Raw genomic sequence first — 20604 nt, 5'->3', positions numbered from 1 at the left:
CATGGTGTGTGCTTCGGTGAATGGAATTTCAGGCTCTCCCTGTGCACAGCCAGTGGGCGAAGGTCACCTAAAACAACTTTTTCTTCCCATTTGTCTGTTGATCCCCAAACCGGTTGCTTTTTTTCCAGTTGCTTCCCGGGTGTCTGTACATAGTTTGTCTTTGTATCAGGGCACTCTTCCTGTGTTCTGCTTTAACAGCCAACGGCTGTATGAGGAAGACAGTGTGAATAGAACACAAATTAAACTGGATCTCTATGGCCTAGGTTTTGTACATACAGAAACTGCATGGTATTTAAATTATTGTTTGTCTCTAATGATGTATGCAGTTTCTTTAAAACAAACCAAAAAAAAAAAGTCTTAAAAACAAATCATTTCCTTGACTCCTGTGTTGTTTTATCGACCACCAGCAGGAACCACTGAAAATTCTTGGTTTGGCTGGGGTAGGGGTCGGGGGAAGGGGTTAGGTCAGTGCATCGGCAAAATAGCAAGAGTTATGAGGACACAGAAGCAGCTCTTGTTATCTGGTATTATCGGTGAAGGAAGGACCGTTGGACACAAATAACTTTCTAGATGAGTCCTAGCGCACAAAAGTTTTTTTCTTCCAAACATCGTTTAAAGAATATCTGAATGTATTTACCAACTTTCTGTCCCTTAGTAACCTGGGAACGATGAATATAAATTACTGCCCCGAGGGAAAGCCCCAGGCAGCTTTGCTCTGTGAGTACTGGCATCTGCCCCCTTTCTTGAGCAACCTGAGAATTTGCTTTACAGGACAAAGACCTTCTCCGCTCAACCTTTGGGTCCCCTCGTCTTTTTGAAGGTTTTAGGGGAAGCAGGCAGGGCTGCAGTGCTTGCTGGCTGCGTTTGAGGTGGTGGGATTGTGGATAACATGCCCTTGGTCTGGTAACCTAGGAAGGTGGCTCTGGGAAAGAGGACCTGGCACAGCGCCATTCCCCTGCGCCACTGCCAGGAAGCACCTGGGCGTCCTTTCAAAGTGCAGATGCTGACTTAGAGGTCTAGGTGGGCCTGGGATTCTGCATTTCCAACTAGCTCCCGGGCCATGCTGATAGCCCTGGTCCAGGAATCACACTTCTGAGCAGCAAGGGCGTGGGAGATCAATCCAATGCGAGCTGCCTTCCCTGTGCCTGGGAATCGCCAGCCTCAGAAGATCGCGGTGACCACTTTTTATAACAGGCGGGGTGCACTGCTCTTTTTCTTTGCTGAGCAGCGGCGGCAAAGCCCTATTGGGGGTCAGTGTGACTGCATCGCAGTCTGCGCAAGCTCTCACCTGTGCAGGAAGAGGGCGCCAAGCTGGCGGGGCCACAGCAGAGAGCGGCAGCAAGCGGTTTACAGAAAGGATTGCAGGTTGCAGGCTAAGAGCTTCTCCATCATTCTGCCGTCTCCTCACTCCAGAATCCTCTGACCTTAACAAGTCAGAACCTGACTGCAGCCGCCTAGGGGAGTGAAAGGACTAGAATAAGAACAGCTCCAACAGGCTCTGGCCTGCAAGACGGAAGGAAACTGGCCATCATCCTAAGAGAAAGCTCTTTACGAAGTAAAGAAGGCCATGGCTACACATTCTCAATAGGTAGAGGACCTGGTGTGTCCACCCTTGGATCATCGTATGACGAAGTGGTGGCCCTGCCACGACATCTAACTGGACAATTTCGGCCAAGTCACTTAATTTCTCTGGGCATCAGTGTCCTCCTCTGGAAAGTGGGGACACTGAACTAGGTGTCCTGTAGTGTCCTTTAGGACATCAGCTTTCTAAGATTTGGGTTTATCTGAATTTTTAAAACACTAAACTTAGTCTTTAGGAAAGAGTAAGCTTTGGGTAAGTCCTGCTGGGGAAGGCTCTCGGAGAACAGCTTGGATGCCACGCCTGCCACCCCTCCCTGCCTTGGGCCGGCCACCTGGAGGGCTGCTTGGCACTGGGACCTGCGCTGCCTCACGTGTCTTCGTGGGGGCTTGTCCTAAAGCTGCTGTCAACCAGATTATGCCATCCCGCCTCCCCCTTCCTCTGGGCAAAGCATGCTGGAAGGGCTTGTAGGCTTGAGCAGTGATGCTTAAGAAACAGCCCACTGTCCCCTACAGTGCCCCAAGTTCAAGGGCACCTCAGATGTGGGTACTTACCCCTGATTATTAATGCAAAGGATGAGTTTGATGCTGGGAATGTTTCCTGGCTGGCTCCACGGGGCCTAAGTGCTGTCCTGGCCTCAGATGACTCCATGTCTACAGCTACCACTCACATCCACCCTGAGCTCCGGACCCAGGTGTCCAAATGTCACAAAGCAGCAGTGTGGGTCAAATCGACGCCCTGGAATCAAATTCTGGCTCTTCCACCCCTTACTAGCTGTGCAACTTTGGACAAGTTACTTAATCTCACTGTGCCTCGGCTTCCTCATCTGTAAAATGGGAATAATGGCACCTATTTATAGGCCTGGCAGGATTAAATATGTGTAAGGTGCTCAGCACAGTGTCTGACACAGAGTTAGGCCTTACTACATGTTAGCTCTTGAGGACCTGGCCAAATGGCAGAGCCGGAAGACCCTGAGCTCACCTCCTCTCATGGGCAGAACAAAATTACAACTGTTTACAGAGCCACTGCTGATGAGAGAGACTGGAATCTAGCAGAAAAGATCTTCTACCACTAAAGATATAAAGAAAGAACCACAACAAGACGGTTAGGAGGGGCAGGGGCAGGTTTAGCCAAGACCCACACCCCAGAGTGGGCAGCCCACAGAAGGAAGGATACTTATAATGGCAGAGGTTCTCCCCGAGAAGTGAGGGGTCCAAGCCCTACATCAGGCCTCCCACCCTGGGAGTCCTGCACCAGGAAGACAAGCCCCCAGAACGTTTGGCTTCGAAGGCCAGCACGCTGACTTCGAGGAGAGCCAGAGGGCTGTGGGAAACAGACTGCAATTGTAAAGGGTGCTCACAGAATCTCTCACGCCAGGACCCAGGGAAGAAGCAGTAATTTGAAAGCAGCCTGAGTCAGACCCACCTGCTGATCTTGGAGAGCCTTCCAGAAAGGCAGGAGGCAACTGGAACTCACACTGGGGTCATAGACACTGTAGCAGCCATTTTTGGGAGCTTGTCTACCAGGAGAACATCGGGGCTGGCAAGCACCATTTTGGAATCCTGTCTAGTTTCTTAGCACCAGCTTCTTAGCTGCTCTGCCAGTCAGCCTGTCAGGAATAGTACTGGGACACCTCAGGCCATGCAACTAACAGGGTAGGGATACAGACCCGCCCACCAGCAGGGCTGCTGCCTTAAGACCCCCTGAGCCCACAGCTGCCCAGGGACACAGCCCTGTCCAGAGGGCCCAAGACCTGACCCCATATACCAGTGTGCCAACACTAGCCCTGGGACCCACCCACCAGTGGGCCAGCACCAGCTCCGGGACCCCCAATCCCTGCAGCCGGACACCAGGATCCAGCTTTGCCCACCAGACTGCCAACACTAACCCCAGGACCAGCCCCACACACCAGTGGGCAAGCTCCAGCCCCAGGACACCCTGGAGCATGGCCCTGCCCACCAGCAGGTCGACACTAGATCTGGGAACCCTGGTCCCCCACCCCCAGAACGCAGCTCTGCCCACCAGTGGGACAGCCCTAGCCCCAGGACACTCAGATTCCACAGCCAACTGTCTCAGGACCCAGCCATACCAACCAGCAGCCTGGCAACGAACTGGACCAGGGGCCAGCCATACCTACTAGACTGCCAGCAGCAGTCAGCTGACCACAACAGAAGAACCCAGGCAGCCCACATAGGGGGCACCCCTACAGCATACAGCTCTGGTGACCAGAAGTGAGTGCACTGCTGGGAGGCATAGGACGTCTCCTACAAAAGGTCACTTCTTCAGGGTTGGAAAATGTAACCAATCTACCAGATACATAAAAATAAAAACAGCAAATTAGGCAAAACGAGGCAACAAAGGAATGTGTTACAAGTGAAGGAACAAGATAAAACCACAGAAGAAGTAAGTGAAATGGAGACAGTCTACCCAATAAAGGTTCAAGGTAATGATCACAAGGATGATCAAACAGCTCAGGAGAAGAACGGATGAATACGGAAGTCAGAGGTTTTGAACAAAGAGTTAGAAAATACAGAGAAGAGCCAAACAGATGAATACAATAACTGAAACTAAAAATACAGTAGAAGGAATCAACAGCAGATTACATGACAGAGAGGAACAAATTAGTGACCCACAAGACAATAGTGGAAATCACCGAGGTGGGACAGAAAAAAAGAAAAAAAAGAAATGAGGACAGTTTAAGAGATCTCTGGGACAACATCAAGCATACTAACATTTGCATTATAGGACTCCCAGAAGGAGGGGAGAGAGAGAGAGAGAGGGAGAGAGAGAGAGAGAGGGAGAGAGAGAGAGAGAGAGAGAAAGGGGCAGAGAACATATCTGAAGACATAGTAGCTAAAAACTTGCTTAACTTGGGAAAGGAAACAGACATCCACCTTCATGAAGCACAGGACCAAACCAAAGAGGATCATACCAAGACACATTGTGATTAAAATGGTAAAAATTAAAGATAAAGAGAATACTAAAAGAAGGAAAATGAAACAAGTTATGTACAAGGGAACTCCCATAAGGCTATCAGCTGACTTTTCAGCAGAAACTCTGCATGCCAGAAGGGAGCGGCATGATATATTTAAAATGATGAAAGGGAAAAACCTATAATGAAGAGCAGTCTACCCAGCAAGGCTTTCATTCAGATGTGATGTAGAGACCAAAAGTTACACCGACAAGCAAAAGATAAAAAGAGTTCAGCACCACCAAACCAACTTTACGAGAAACGTTAAGGGACTTCTCTAAGCGAAAAAGAAAAAGCCACAACCAGAAACATGAAAATTATGAACGGTAAAAGCTGATTGGTAAAGGCAGTACAGTAAAGGTAGTGAATCAACCACATGTAAAGCTAGTAGGAAGGTTAAAAGACAAAAGTAATAAAATCATCTATATCTGTGATAAGTAGTCAGGGGGATACAAAAAGTGGTAAAATATGATGCCAAAAAATAGTAAGTGTGGGAGGAGGGGAGTAAAAACGCAGGGTTGTTAAAATGTATTTGAAATTAAGAGATCAGCAACGTAATTACATATATATATAGATTGCTATATATAAACCACATGGTAACCACAAACCAAAAATCTATAATAGATAGTCATCAAATCACAAGGGAAGAGAAGAAACAAAAAAGAACTACAAGAACAGCCCCAAAACAATTAAGAGAACGGCAATAAGTACATACCTATCAATAATTACTTTTAACTGTAAATGGATTAAATGCTCCAATCAAAAGACAGAGTGTTTGAATGGATACAAAAACAATACCTGTATATATGCTGCCTACAAGAGACTGACTTCAGACCTAAAGACACACAGACTGAAAGTGAAGGGATGGGAAGAGATATTCCATGCAAATGGAAATGAAAAGAAAGCCAGGTAAGCAATCCTTATATCAGACAAAGTACTGCACCAGTTTACATAGTGACATGCTAGGCCACAAAACAAGTTTCAGTAAATTTAAGAAAAATGAAATTCGTATCAAGCATCTTTTCTGACCACAATGCTATGAGATTAGAAATCAAGAAAATAACTGCAAAAAAACACAAACACATGGAGTCTAAAACAATATTCTACTCAACTAACAGTGGATCACTGAAGAAAAGATCAAAAAATACCCAGAGACAAATCAAAATGTAACACAGCAATCCAAAAATCTATGGGATGCAGCAAAAGCAGTTATAAAAGGGATGTTTACAGTGATACAGGTCTACCTCAGGAAACAAAAATCTCAAACAACCTAGCCTTACACATAAAGGAACCAGAAAAAGAACAGACTAAACACAAAGTTAGTAGAATGAAAAACATCAAAGATCAGAGCAGAAATAAACGAAATAGAGACTAAAAAACAATAGATCAATGAAGCTAAGAGCCAATTCTTTGAAAAGATAAAATTGATAAACCTTTAGCCAAACTCATCAAGAGAAAGAGGGCCCAAGTCAATAAAATCAGAAATGAAAAAGGAGAAGTTACAACCTATACAACAGAAATACAAATGATAAGAGATTACTATGAACAACTATACACCAATAAAGTGAACAATCTAGAAGCAATGGACAAATTCCTAGAAATGTACACTCTAAGAATGAACAAAAAATAAAAAATATGAACAGACCAATTACCAGAAATGAAATTAAGTAATAAAACACTCCCAATAAACAGAAGTCCAGGACCAGATGACTTCACAAACACTTAGAGAAGAGTTAAAACCTGTCCTTCTCAAACTATACCAAAAAATTGCAGAGGAAGGAATGCTTCTGAACTCATTCTGTTAGGCCAGCATCGCCCTGATTCCAAAGCCAGAAAAGATATCACAAGCAAAAAAGAAAATTACAGGCCAGTATCACTGATGAACACAGATGCAAAAAATCCTCAACAAAGTATTAGCAAACTGAATTCGGTATTGCATTAAAAGGATCATACATCATGATCAAGTGGGAGTTATCCCAGAGATGCAAGGATGGCTCAACATCTGAAAATCAATACGATACACGTTAACAAATTGAATAAAAATCACATGATCATCTCAATAGATGCATAAAGTTCAACACTCATTTATGATTAAAAACTCTCCAAGTGGGTATAGAGGGAACATATCTCAACTTAATAAAGGCCATATATGACAAACCCACAGCTAACATCATACTCAACAGTGAAAAGCTGAAAGCATTTCCTCTAAGATCAAGGATGCCCACTCTCACTACTTTTATTCAACATAGTATTGGAAGTCCGAGCCACAGCAATCAGACAAAAAAAATAAAAGGAATCCAGATTGGGAAGGAAGTAGTAAAACTGTCATGTTTACAGATGACATGATACTATTACTTAGAAAATCCTAAAGATGCCACCAAAAAATAACTACAGTTCATCAATGAATTTGGCAAAGCTGCAGGATACAAGATTAATATACAGAAATCTGCTGAATTTCTATACACGAATAACAAACTACCAAAGAGAAATTAAGAAAACAATCCCATTTATTTTACTGCATCAAAAAGAATAAAATACCTAGTAATAAACCAACCTAAGGAGGTAAAAAACCTGTACTTGGAGAACTATAAAACACTGATGAAAGAAACTGAAGACAACCCAAACAGATAGAAAGATATATCACATTCATGGATTGGAAGAATGTTGTTAAAATAATCAAAATACCCAAGGCAATCTACAGATCAAATGCAAATCCTATCAAAATACCAAGGACATTTTTCACAGAACCAGAAAAAATTTAAAATTTGAATGGAAACATGAAAGACCCTGAATAGCCAAAGAAATCTTGAGAAAGAAGAACAGAGCTGGAGGTATCACACTCCCTGATTTCAAGATATACTACAGGGACAAAGTGAGAGAGTGGCATGGACATATATATACACTACCAAATGTAAAGTCGATAGCTAGTGGGGAGCAGCCACACAGCACAGGGAGATCAGCCCAGTGCTTTGTGACCACCTAGAGGGGTGGGATAGGGAGGGTGGGAGGGAGGGAGATGCAAGAGGGAAGAGATATGGGGATATATGTATATGTATAGCTGATTCATTTTGTTATAAAGCAGAAACTAACACACCACTGTAAAGCAATTAATAGTCCAATAAAGATGTTAACAACAACAAAAAAGATAAGCTACAGTAAGCAAAACAGTATGGTACTGGCACAAAAAACAGACACAGAACAGAGAGTCCAGAAATAAACCCAAGCACTGATGGTCAATCTATGACAAAGGAGGTAAGAATGTACAGTGGGGGAAAGACAGTCTCTTCAGTAAGTGTTGCTGGGAAAATAGAACAGCTACATGTAAAAGAATGAAATGAGAACATTTTCTCACACTATATACAAAAATAAACTCAAAATGGGTTAAAAACCTAAATGTAAAACCAGAGACCATAAAACCCCTAGAAGAAAACACAGGCAGAACACTCTTTAACATAAACTGTAGCAGTATCTTTTGGATCTGTCTCCTAAGGCAAAGGAAACAAAAGCAAAAATAAACAAATGAGACCTAATTAAACTTAAAAGCTTTTGCACAACAAAGGAAACTACTGACCAAACAAAAGGCAACCTAAGGAAGGATTGGGAGAAAATATTTGCAAATGATATGACCAGTAAGCGGTTCATATCCAAAATATATAAACAGCTCATACAGCTCAATATCAATAAAGCCTGATTAAAAATGGGCAGAAGACCTGAATAGACATTTTTCTAAATAAGACATACAGATGGCCAACAGGCACATGAAAAGATGCTCAGTATCGCTAATCCTCAGAGTACTGCAAGTCAAAAACACCATGAGATATCACCTCACACGTGTCAGAATGACTATCATCAAAAAGATCACAAATAACAAAAGTTGGCAAGCATGTAGAGGAAAGGGAACCCTAGAACACTGCTGGTAGGAATGAAAATTGGTGTAGCCATTGTGGAAAACAGTATGGAGGTTCTTCAAAAAACTAACAACAGTAATACCATATGATCCAGCAGTTCCACTCCTGGGTGTATATATGAAGAAAACGAAAACACTAATTTGAAAAGATACATACACCCCAATCAATGTTTATAGCAGCATTATTAACAATAGCAAAGATATGGAAGCAACCTAAGTATCCATCAATAGATGAATGGATAAAGATGATATAGTATATATATATATACAATGGACTACTCCTCAGCCATAAAAAAGAATGAAATGTTGCCATTTGTAACAACATGGATGGATATGGAGGGTAATATGAAATAAGACAGAGAAAGTCAAATGCTGTTATGACTTATATGTAGAATCTAAACTTAAAGAAAAAGAAAACAAATGAATATAACAAAACAGAAAGAGACTCAGATATAGAGAACTAGTAGTTACCAGTGGGGAGAGGGAAGGGAGGAGGGGCAAGATATGGGGAGGGGATTAAGAGGTACCAAAAGTTAATTAATTAATCAAAAACATGATTCTCTTGACTACAAAAAGAAAACAGTCTTTAGATTTTAAACTTCAAGCTTTGCTATCTTATGTTTAGCAACTATGGTTTATGACTTCCTTACAAAATGTAAAATTTGCAACACTAAGCAAACCTACCAAGAAACAGTTCTCCGTAGTTCCCCCATTGGATTTTCATATCTGAGTTACCTACCAAGTTTTATCATTTGTATTTTTCACAAAATGTTAATTTCATATGTGCTTACACTTATATTCTACTTTTTCAATTACCTTTCTTATGTGAAGTTTCTTACTCTTAGTCTTTAATTTTTTTCATCTTATATAACCCAATAAAAACTGATATTCCATAAAAAAATTTTAAAATAAATGTTAGCTCTTATGCTTGACACACACGTTTCACATCACAAGCACCTCAAACTGTGTGTGTCCCAGACTACCGTTTTCCTGTGTTCAAGCCCCACCCCTCTGCCCCAGTCCCATTCTCCTCTTATTTGCTTTGTCAGTGAATGGCATTACCTAGAAGTCACCTCCTCCTTTCCGCTTCCAGCTGATCGTGAACACTTGCCTGTTAGTTCTAGAAGCTACTCCACTGCTCTAATTAAGGTCCTCATCTGCCTGCATGTTCACACTCATGGTTCTCCATACCTGCAGCTTTAGCCAGTCCCATCCTGCTGCCAGTCCTCTGGCCAAACACAAGCTTCCGCGCACCCCTCTCCTGCTTGACACCTGCAGCGGGCCCCACTATCCGACCAATAACATCCTGATCTCCAGTCCACCATCCTCGGAACCAGTGTGGCCGGTTCTCCTGCCTAGGGGTCCCGGAGCAGACCCCCATGGTGTGTGTGGCCCGGGAGCCCTGAGAGGGGGCTGGCCATGTGACCATGCTGCTGTCCCCCTCAGAGACAGCCAGTGCTAACTAGGGGCTTCGTGGGCTTAAGCTTCCCTGAATAGAGTCTGAGAGGCTTCACTTTGATGACCTCAGAACGCTATTGAGGAGCCAGAACACTCATACATACCAAAAAAAAAAAAAAAAAAAGCCACGGTATGAACGACTAGGTGTCCCCTGTGGTACCTGACTGTGGCACCCCAGTTTCCAACTGCAGCTGTCTGGGCACTTGATTCCTGTTGCCGCCACCAGCTGCAGCTCCCAAATATTAAACACTCACTGCGTCCCTGACACCGCGCTGCACCATTTTCATGCACAATTTTATTTAATCCTTACAATGCCTCACAGCTTCCCAACCAAGTGTGTTCAGCTCTAAAGCATTGCTCTTAACCTCCCTGCTAGGCCAACGCATGCATTGCTTTGCCTCCATTTTGCTGAGTTCACACTTTCTCAGCTTCCGTCCAATCATCCCAGTTCCCTGTCTTAGGTGATACCATCACCTTCTGACACCGAGAACCACAGATCAGGAAAGATACCCACCTGCCTCCCAGCCTCCAGGTAGGGAGACGCTGTTTCCTTAACCTAGCTCTTCCTCCCCGCCCCTGTGCACTGCCTGCCTGTGTGCCCGCCAGCGGGGACCTCCCACCACCAGCCTGTCAGCCAATACTTATGACTTCCTGCGAGGGAAATGATGTCAAACGAGGCTCTTGCACGGCATGGGTCCACCTAGCACCGTGGCAGAGGCAGGAAGAGAGCAGCATGCCGCTGGGTCCACAGAGGAAGAACACATCTGCCAATCCGTCGTGGGTGGGCAGCCAGGCCCTTTCCTAAGTGCTGTTTTTGGTTTTAAAAAAAAGTTCTTCTTATGTGCCATTAATCAAAAAATGCCCTCATTTCATGATAGGAAGCCATGATCACCCACTCATGAGGTTTAACGCGAAGGGGTGTTACGTGAACTCATGAATCCGTTTGCAGAGGAAGGAAGAGTAAACCACAAAAGCAGAATTTAACTGATTCTTCTCCCAGGCTGTGACAACCAGCTAAGAGGCATGCTACTCTGAGCTGGACTTCCACACACCCATTTCTTTTCTCCTCCATAACAGATTGAGACTTTGCATCTTGTGATTGCAGAGATTCAGTGTTTCCTACATGGTGAGATCATTGCTGGTTTTTTATTTCTTTGAGCGCGAGTGCACGGACACACACACGACACAAAACGATGGAAGAGAGGACAAAACATTCCATCTGTTCCTTAATTACCAGCCAGCCTGGAGCAGGATGGTTGTCACTGACACCTTGTCCAGGGCGGGTCTCATGGCGGGGGAGGTCCCACGTGAGGCTACATCCTTATGAGGCCTGTGGTTTCAGAGTCTCCACCCAGGAGGCGGCAAGCCCGTGTCTTCAGCTACACAAATAAAGATATTTTACACGAGTTGGGCTTATTATCTCAAACTCCCCCCACCAAAGAATTAGGGTAAAGGCCTTGGCCCCCGCTCCCCAGGGGGCTGGCCTTGTTCACACTACGTGCTGCCTTGACGTCTGGGTCGCAGGGACACTGTTCCAAGCCAGCATGAAAATGCTTCCTGTCGCCCCCCACCAGGCTCAGCCCCTGCTCCAAACCCTCCCAGCCGGGGCAACACAAGAAAAGCCCCTGGTCACAGTTTAACTGTCTTGGGTTTTCCTCAGTTCTCTCCCACTGACCTGGTTACGACGGCCCTGGAGCGGGCAGGGCACACCCGTGTGCGGTCCCTTCTTTCGTCCTAGAAAGTGTGCACAATACCCCGCTCACGTCTAAGCTGACAGAAGCTGCTTCTGAGCAAGGGACTGGGACTGGGGCTGGGGTGGAGGGACAGTGGCCGCGCATCGCACACCCTCCTGTCCTGGTTGCCTTTTATTCCCACGTGCACATAGCCCTTTCCCATTAAAAACTTTAGTTACAACCATTTTTTTAAAAAGGTGGGCAGGGGATTGAAAGTACATACCTGTGCTGGTTGCCTCTGTCATCCCTGAGCAAGGAAACTGACCCGTGTGGACCATGTCCACTCAGACGGACCTTGTTTCAATCATATCAAAAAATCTAGGAAGAGGCCGCAGTATGGAAATGCAGGCATTTTCAGACCATCTAGCAGCTGGTCAGAAAGATGGAGCCCCACGTGGCCCAGCTGTGAGCGGTCCCCTCCCCAACTGCCAGCAGTCCTATTCCGGCCTCTGCTTTCCATTCTCCGTGTGCTGGGAGATAAGATGCCTCTTGATAGTTTCAGTTCATCATAAGGACATGGTTTTTGCCCTCCAGGGACCGGCTGGCACCGTGAGTGGAAACAGTGCAGGTGCCCAACGTAAGGAATTGGGGTGGGCAAGAGAGGAAGATGGAGAGAGATGGCTTCGGGTCTGGAAGACGGTTGAGAGAAAGTGGCAGCAAAAAGGTGCTCTGGTTTGGATGAAGGAGGTGTGGACAGCTGTGCTGTGGTTGAAGACATCTCACTGCAGGTTCCAGGCAGCAGGAGAGAACACACACTCACTGCTGGCCCCCCAGCCCATCCGGCTGCTCCAAAGTAAGGAGCTGGGGCACAGCCCTGCGGGTTTCAGCAGCAAAGCAATGCGGGAGCCGAGATGCTGCCGGCCACCTCGCAGGCCTCGGCTTAAAGCTCAGGAGCTGGCGGACGAAGGCCTGAGGCGGGCTTCCCAAGGGCCGGCTGGAGGCTACTTGTGCCGCCCCAGTTTCTCTGAACAAAACCAGCCTCTCATTCATGCGGACGCGGCACTTAGTCCAAGCCCTTTCGGTTCCAGCAGAGGCCGCAGCGCTCTGGGGCCCTCGGGGCACCAAGGTGGCCACCTCTGATGCAAGCACTGAAAGGTGCGTCAGGGCCTGTACCCGAGCTGCACCCTGCACGGCCCCTCGCTGCTCACATCAGCATCGGCCACTGCGGCCAGTTAGGTCTTTGCATCCTCCCCATCATCCTGAGACCCACCCCTCACCCAACACCGGCAGAGTGAGTTCTCCACCTCGCACTATGTTGGACTCTGTCACCCGTCACCCCCATTTTACGGGGGTGGGGACTGCGGTTAAAGGAACAGGATCATACCACTAGGAAATGGCAAAGCTGAGCTGAGCACCCTGGGCTTCGGACCCTCAATCCAGTTCCCCTGCCTCTACATGGCTAGGGGATCCCCACAAAGGGTGCTCAGAAGGATGACAGTTTTAGACACAGATTTAAACCCGTGTCTGCCCTGCTAAACTGCACCTGCTCTGGTGGGGTCAGTTACCACCGGGTTTAGCATCCTTCGCATAATAGGAAACCTGTCAAATACTGGCTGAAACAACTGGATTGTTTGTTTGTTTGTTTTAATGTAAAGGAAGTCTGGAGTTAAGTAGGGAAGGGCTTGTGGTACCATCAATGTGCCACAGCTCTGCTTTTTTGCCCCACCATCCTTACCATGTGACTTCCATCCTTGAGGTTGCCTCATGTCCCAAGATGGCTGCTGGAGTTCCAGTCATTCTGTATGTGTTCCAGGCAGGAAGTAAGAGGAAAGGTTACCTGACCGTGGAGTAAATCCTCTGTGAAGGGCCTCCCTGGTGGCGCAGTGGTTGAGAGTCCGCCTGCCGATGCAGGGGATACGGGTTCGTGCCCCGGTCTGGGATGATCCCATATGCCGCGGAGCGGCTGGGCCCGTGAGCCATGGCCGCTGGGCCTGCGCGTCCGGAGCCTGTGCTCCGCAACGGGAGAGGCCACAACAGTGAGAGGCCCGCGTACCGCAAAAAAAAAAAAAAAAAAAAAAAAAATCCTCTGTGAATAAAAGAACCTTTTCTGTAAGCCCTACCTAATGACTTTGCTTCTATCTCATTGTCCATTCCTCTGCATCAAGACTGGGAAATAAAGTTTTGTTAACACACTCCTGCCTCAAATAAAATTGAGGTTTGGTTAGTAAGGAAGGGGAGGATAGATAAGGGTGGTTGGCTGCCACAGAGCTACCCTCAGTAACGAGCTGCCTTGTGATAAGGTGAGAGTGAAACCACCTCCAGTGACCCAGCGAGGAGAGCAAATAATTCATAGGACATCTGTGTCTCACTACTGAGATTACAAGGTACTTCAACAAATCCTGAATATAAACTTTTAGCAATATCCCCAACATGACCTAGAAATGAAGCCAGGCTAATTTAAAAATGAGAAAATGGCACAGGCAGGTAGCATTCTCTGTAGCTTCTTTCTTTCTTTAGCAATCCGGCTTAAAGCCCTGACAAGGTACAATGTGAAATCTACAGTCCCTACCTCCTTGCTATTCACATTCTGGTCCCCAAGGACCAACATCATCAGGGAGCATATTAGAAATGCAGAACCCCAGGCCCCACCCCCGAGCTACTAAATCAGAATCCGAAGTTTAACAGGGGCCCTAGGGCATTGCCATGTATGTAAACTTTACAAATGGAAGACAAAGAACCTGCAATGGGCCTCTGATCTAGAACACTTCTCAGGAAGCATCCTAAGATGTTTAGTGAGACTGTAAGTCACAGTGTCACCTCTGTGAAGAGAGCACACATTTTACCTGTTATCGCTTGTGACTCAGTAACACCTAATGTTTACTGAGTGCTTACCATGTGCCAGGCACTGACACGAGGGTACTGTGTGTCCTGCTGCATTTAACACTCCTAACAATCCTGTAAGGTGGCCACCATCACTGTCACGTTACACAGGAGGACGCTGTGCCAAGGTACCCAGCCAGCAAGCTCCTCAGGGGTGTTAAGGCTCAGAGGACAGATAAGGGCAGCGTTTCAGGATGAGGGAGAAGCCTGGTGTGGTGAAGCATGCTCTAGACAGGGATGGGAGCCAGGATGCCTGCATTCTAAAGGCTTCTCAGCTACCAGTGGTGACCTGGTATAACCCCCGTCACCACCCAGAACCTCGCTTTTCTCATCTGAGTATCGGGGAGGGGAGTGTCGACCAGGTGACTGGCACGCTTTCCTCCAGCGGATGCTCAAGTCCAGGTGTGCCTCCCTTCTGATCTTGAAGTCCATCAGCCTTAGCAGCTGCCGACCCTGACTTTATCCAGATTCACCCAACTGCCACCAGGTCTGGCCAGAGCCCAACTCAGTCTACAGACCCAGATGTTGGACACCCCAGGGGACACGTACATCTTTCCAAGCAATCAGAGGCAAATAAACACTGCTGCTGCCAGCCGCCCCCCTGGCCCCACCCCCAGCCTTCTCACCGGACTCAGGTGCAGGGGAAGGAGCCAGGCAAAACCCACTTCCCGTAAACTTCCAGAATTAGACTTGATCGGAAACGTTCCCAAGGAAACACCTGGCCATGCCAGACACACTGCTTGCCAAAGCTGCCAGTGGGGTATTTCCACTCTGCCCACCTCATCTGAAAGGGTTAGCCATACCACCCTCAGACTGGCTGGCAGAAACCAGAAATAAGCAGTGAAGGAAGACCACTCAGATGTAGTTCATGGTGGAAGGCGCCTGGTACCCCTCCTGGCACCTCTGCAGGGCATATCCAGTCAACAGATTTGTCAAATGGAGTGGGAGCTTTTGATAGTGTCTCCCCATTCACAGTGGCCCCTGTACAGTGTCCCTTGCTCACCAGCCCTGCACTGCCATGGACACAGGGAGGCTCCTGGTGGCCATGAGTCTGCCCCCATGGGGATGGATGATCGATCCACAGGCAGCACCAGACCCAAGATGGACCACAGGCCCTTCCCCATGGATTTAGGGAACGGGGCCAAGAGACTGTCTCCAGAGGCTGGACCTGTACCAGATAATCTTAGGACCTCAGGGTAAGGCATCTTCCACCAGAGCAACCCGGACAGCAGAGAGAGAACTAGCAGACACACAGAGCAGGTCAAAGATAAAGGGGGCCTGGGCTTCCCTGGTGGCACAGTGGTTGAGAGTCCGCCTGCCGATGCAGGGGACACGGGTTCGTGCCCCGGTCTGGGAAGATTCCACATGCTGTGGAGTGGCTGGGCCCGTGAGCCATGGCCGCTGAGCCTGCGCTCCACAACGGGAGAGGCCACAACAGTGAGAGGCCCGCGTAACGCAAAGGAAAAAAAAAAAAAAGATAAAGGGGGCCAGAGTCTCTTTAGTCCTGTCCCAGATTCCAGCCCTACCCCCGGTGGGTTCTGAACCTCACCCCCTGTATCCCGTGATCAAGTCTCCTTGAGCAAGCCAGCTCCAGAACAGCTCCAGAACAATTCTGTTACTTGTCACCAGAGGAGTCAGGCATTCATGTATTCACCTAATACTCAGGGAGAGCCCAGGCAGGCTGAGATGTCCTTGGCACCGAGGGAAAAGAAAAGAATAAGACATGATCTATACCCTCGAGGGGCTCACAGGCTAGTGTTCGATATAAACAGGTCATTCTAAACCAATGTATTAAATGTGGTAAAAAAGACACAGTACCATGGAAGGAAACAAGCCTAGGGCAGAAACCAAGGGGCAGAGAGTCGGGAGGGCTTCCTGGAGGAGGGGATGCTTGAGCTGAATCATAGAGATAGGAGGATGCAGCCCCGCAGTGGGGAGACAGTGTTCCTGACCAAGATGATACCAGCGTGCCCAAAGACGGGTGGGGGACAGCACGGTTTCAGGGAGAAAACACGTATGAGGAACTACACTAGGTAAAGCAGAAGTGTGCAAAAGGGACCAAGACACAGCCTGGATGCAAGAAGCCTGCTTTTTAGAGGGAAAGCACATGGAGTTTAAAGTTCGAGACCACCAAACCAAAGACTCCTGAAACCATTATGCATGAAACATTACAGAAGCTCAGAAGGAGGAGAAGGCACGTGCAGCTTGGAAATTCACAAGGGGAAGTTTCAGATAGGCCTTGAAGCACAGGGCAGATTCAAACAGGCAGAGCCTGGCCACAGGCTTGCAAAACACGCTATTCAAAATGCTCAACATTCCTCAGAGCTCTGTACTTCCTTTTTTATTTATTTATTTTTTTTTTTTTGCGGTACGCGGGCCTCTCACTGCTGTGGCCTCTCCCGTTGCAGAGCACAGGCTCCGGACGCGCAGGCTCAGCGGCCATGGCTCAGGGGCCCAGCCGCTCCGCGGCACATGGGGTCCTCCCGGACTGGGGCACGAACCCGCGTCCCCTGCACCGGCAGGCAGACTCTCAACCACTGCGCCACCAGGGAAACCCTGTACTTCTTGAAGTGCTTTCACATTAAGCTCACCTGATGCTCACAGCAAGCTGAGGAGTAAGCAATTCTAGTACCTTCCTGAAGGTGATGAGGAAACTGAGCCGCAGACTGAGTGATCTTGGGTCACAGACCTAACGAGTCAGCGCAGAGGCTCAGACCCTCCCCAGCACCCATCCCTCCCAAGGCTCTTTGTCACTCTTCCATGAATAAGAGAAGGGGACAAAGACCCACGCATTGCAGAGTAACTCTAACTTTCCCCCAGAGCTTCTGGGCAAGCCCAGGTCACCTCCACCCTTGTGTGGCAGGTCAGGAGTGAGAGGTCCTCTTAAAGACTGAGAAAACAAAATACATACTTGTTTAATATCTGTCTTCCCTGCATGATTACAAGCTCCAACAGGGCAAATACAACTTAGCAGTTAAACTCAGTACCTGGGCCATTAATGGGCGTGTGTTCAAATCTAGTTCATGATTGAATGAGAATGAAGAAGAGAACAAGTGAACCACACAGAATGGAAAGGGGAGAGAGAGGAGGTGGGGATGCAGGCCCGCCGGGGCGTGGACACAGCCTTCTGATAGAAGCGAATCATCCAGAGCTCTCCTCCTCACTGCCACCCTCACAAGCCTTCATGGCATTAAGCCCAGAGGGCGGGGTGGGGGGGCAGGGAAGAGATGCCAACATTTCCAACAAGTACCCGGTTGCTACTTGGTAAAACTCTAGGAAAAGAAGGGTGACGGGAGACGAGGAAAAAGAGACCAAACAGGAGGGTCAGAGGTTAGCGTGAGCTCCAGCCGGCCCGAGCACCTCTGTATGAGTTCCCGGTAAACGACATAGTAATCCCTACCCTTTAGGTGTGATTTTGAGGTCTGAACCCTGATCGCCTGCTGTGCTATTCTGCTGGGAGTTCTGCTCGGTTGGGACAAGCTTCTTGAAGGATTTTTTCCTTGTCCTCTGATCATGTTCTCCAACCCCCCTCCAGGTGGTGGCCCTACAGTGAGACCAGCCCCGAGTGAGGAATTGTCACCTCACCTAGCAAGGAACTGCCCACTCACTTTTTAACCTCCATAAGGCAAGGCTGGCAGACCAAAAAGGAAAGGGAGTGACTGGTGAGGAAGGCAGTGAGGGGCCGGCACCCCACCCTGCCCTGCCGGCCTCCGGGAAAGCTCCTCCCCACTCTGTTCACATCGCCCCCTTCCTCCACCCACCCCTCCCCGGCCTCTTCAATCTGGCTTCCTGCCAGTTCACTTGGCACAGATTCTAAAGGAGAAACATCTCTTTGTTCCATCCACCAGAGGAAAAGGTCCCCAACTCCTGCTACAAAGACACCTTTTCACCTGTCAAGGCAAAGAAAAGCGGCCTCTAGGCCTTCCAAACCCAGAACACCCAGCTGAAGACAAAAGCTGCTTCTCCTCTGGGACCACTGGAGGATGCAGAAGGCAGAGCCAGAGGCCCTGCCAGCCATCCACACCCCTAACCCCTCCCAGAGGCTGCCTCAGGACGCTGCCTCCCTCCTGCTCGAATCTCACAGCGCTGCTCTCAGAGGCTGTCACTTAGGGCAGGAGATTGGTCTTCGGACCTAGTCCTGGGCACACATGCTCTGTTTTTACCCTCCCCATCCTCACAGACTTCACTCCACATTCTGCACTTTCAGGGAGGAAAACTAAACCCCCGGTCACAGTGGGGAGCTGATGACCCCATGACAGGGCCCAGGGTGATGCTTCAGCAAGTCAAGGCTGGCTTGTCTCACACCCAGAACAAGAGGGTGGAGGCCTTTAGAGCTCCTTCCACACATCACGGGATTTGAGGGCTGCCCAGTGTTCAGGCAAACTTTCCATTAACAACAACAACCAAAAAAGCACTTCATTCTAATGAACCCTGACCTCATTTCCTGAAGTGGCCTCAGACACGCACACACAAGCCTGCGTAGGTACAATCTGTCAGTGTGATTTGTCATCAGGCGAAAGCCACACACCCCCACCCCAACCTTCCCTGCCCTCAGATCTAGAGCCTCTCTCATCTATGTTTAAGGCGACACTGTAAGAAGGAAGAACTAGAAACTCAACTTAGTAACGTTAAATCCCAGTTTTCCAAGGCAGGGGGAGAACCCCACATATTAGCCACCATAGTTTTGGCCACAACCGAAACCCTGGGTTTCTACAGAATCCAGACAAAATGTCTCGAATAAAGGGAACATGGGGCTATTTCCATCGGGAGCTGTGCTTCTCACAGCAGGCAGTGAGCAGAAACATCTCCAAAATACTGCACTCTCAGTAAAATAAAATTCTGATATTGAAATGGAATTGGATCCTCACCTACTCTGTGTCCCTACAGTGGGCCTTAAATTCCGCCCAGATGGAGCCCTTTCCAATAAGGAAAACGCATGACAATCAGATGGACAAAACAAAACAAGACCCAAGACCCACACCCTATAGCAAGCAAGGTTCTGCCAAACAGGGCTTGACAGAATATACTGTACTTGCAGAATATTTAATTTTCTATCCCACAGCAGTAGGGCAATAGTCTTCCATTTCGGCTCATCTGGACCCTCACCAGAATTTTAAGCATTACTCCAGTCACTTCAGCTCCCTCCCCGCCAGGTGCACTCCCTCCCTCTCCCCCCACCTCCCCCCTGCTCTATGAGGCTTGCCCCTGCTTCTCCCAGTGCCGAGGTGGGAGCCAGCAGGAGCGCTGATCTCGGGACCACCCTCCTGCTCAGAGACTGCTTCATTCTTTTCTTTCTGGAGTTGGGACTCACTAACATCACTTGACCATATAATCTTTACCAAAAAGTTGTGCAAACTTTTATGGTTTGTAACAGTATGTGGCTCGTAAATTAGATAGAAGTCAAGCGCTTATGACTTCTGTGAATTTCACATAAACCCCACGTTCACTCACTAGGTAGCGGACAAGTGCAGCAGGAACTCCTTCTCGCGCTTTTGCTCACATCCCCCACTGGATTCAAAGTTCTTCGGGGCACAGGCGATCACTGGATAAATGTAAAGTATTAACTGTAAGCACAGTTTGCTTTAAGAAGTTTTCTTATGAGTGTATTTTTGATTTAAAAAAAATTAAATACTCTTGGATATGTTACTTTACACATGGGCCAGCTGGCTTCAGCAACTCCGTGTGCTCTGAACTCTCTCTACAGCTATTTTACACATTAGGCAGGGACTGAACTCTCAGAGCAACAGCTCCATAATTCCATGTCTCCTCTTTATTGGGCAGGGGGATGGGGGCGTGGAGAATCCAACTCACCAATGGGGCTCCTGCAGGTCTGACAGCTGCATGAATCCGTTTCAAACAAAGGGCCCCGTCTCACTCGCCCAGCTCAAAGCCTGCAACTGTCCAACCAACAGTTACCATCAGGGGATGACACGGCCGGGGTGGGGGTGGGGTGGGCATTAGCTATTAACCTGCCCTTTCACCCGTTCCTATTCAGGGTGGCAGAGTCCTCCCCAGATGCTCACCCAACGTTTAATGGCCCATCAAGAAAAAGCATGAGTCCAGCAAAATATCAACAAGTCCTCTCTTAGCAGGTAAATTTAGACACATTTTGCTCAGTAATATTTCACGCCAACTG

General features: G+C 47.8%; 1 protein-coding gene across 3 annotated transcripts; it reads right to left on the bottom strand.

The window, feature by feature from the left end:
- Positions 1-67: 67 nt before the first annotated feature.
- LOC309812948 (uncharacterized protein) lies at positions 68-20535 on the bottom strand (the record flags this gene model as incomplete). Of its 3 annotated transcripts, XM_082637363.1 has the most annotated exons (6): positions 20280-20535; positions 19920-20010; positions 11591-13445; positions 11150-11294; positions 1289-1454; positions 68-205 (listed from the first exon to the last, which is right to left on the bottom strand). In XM_082637363.1, exons 4-6 carry the CDS (start codon positions 11203-11205, stop codon positions 68-70), a joined length of 360 nt encoding a protein of 119 aa, XP_082493489.1. In that variant the 5' UTR covers positions 11206-11294; positions 11591-13445; positions 19920-20010; positions 20280-20535. The 3 variants fall into 3 exon arrangements, with proteins under 3 accessions (XP_082493489.1, XP_082493488.1, XP_082493487.1); XM_082637362.1 differs by having other exon boundaries at positions 11150-13445; XM_082637361.1 differs by lacking the exon at positions 11150-11294 and having other exon boundaries at positions 13324-13445.
- Positions 20536-20604: the final 69 nt, after the last annotated feature.

The sequence above is a fragment of the Mesoplodon mirus genome (genome assembly GCF_964341445.2).
Source record: "Mesoplodon mirus genome assembly, chromosome: 12".
NCBI classification, from domain to species: Eukaryota; Metazoa; Chordata; class Mammalia; order Artiodactyla; family Ziphiidae; genus Mesoplodon; species Mesoplodon mirus.
The sequence above is the reverse complement of the archived record's forward strand: the minus strand, read 5'-3'. Positions and strand labels throughout refer to the sequence as shown.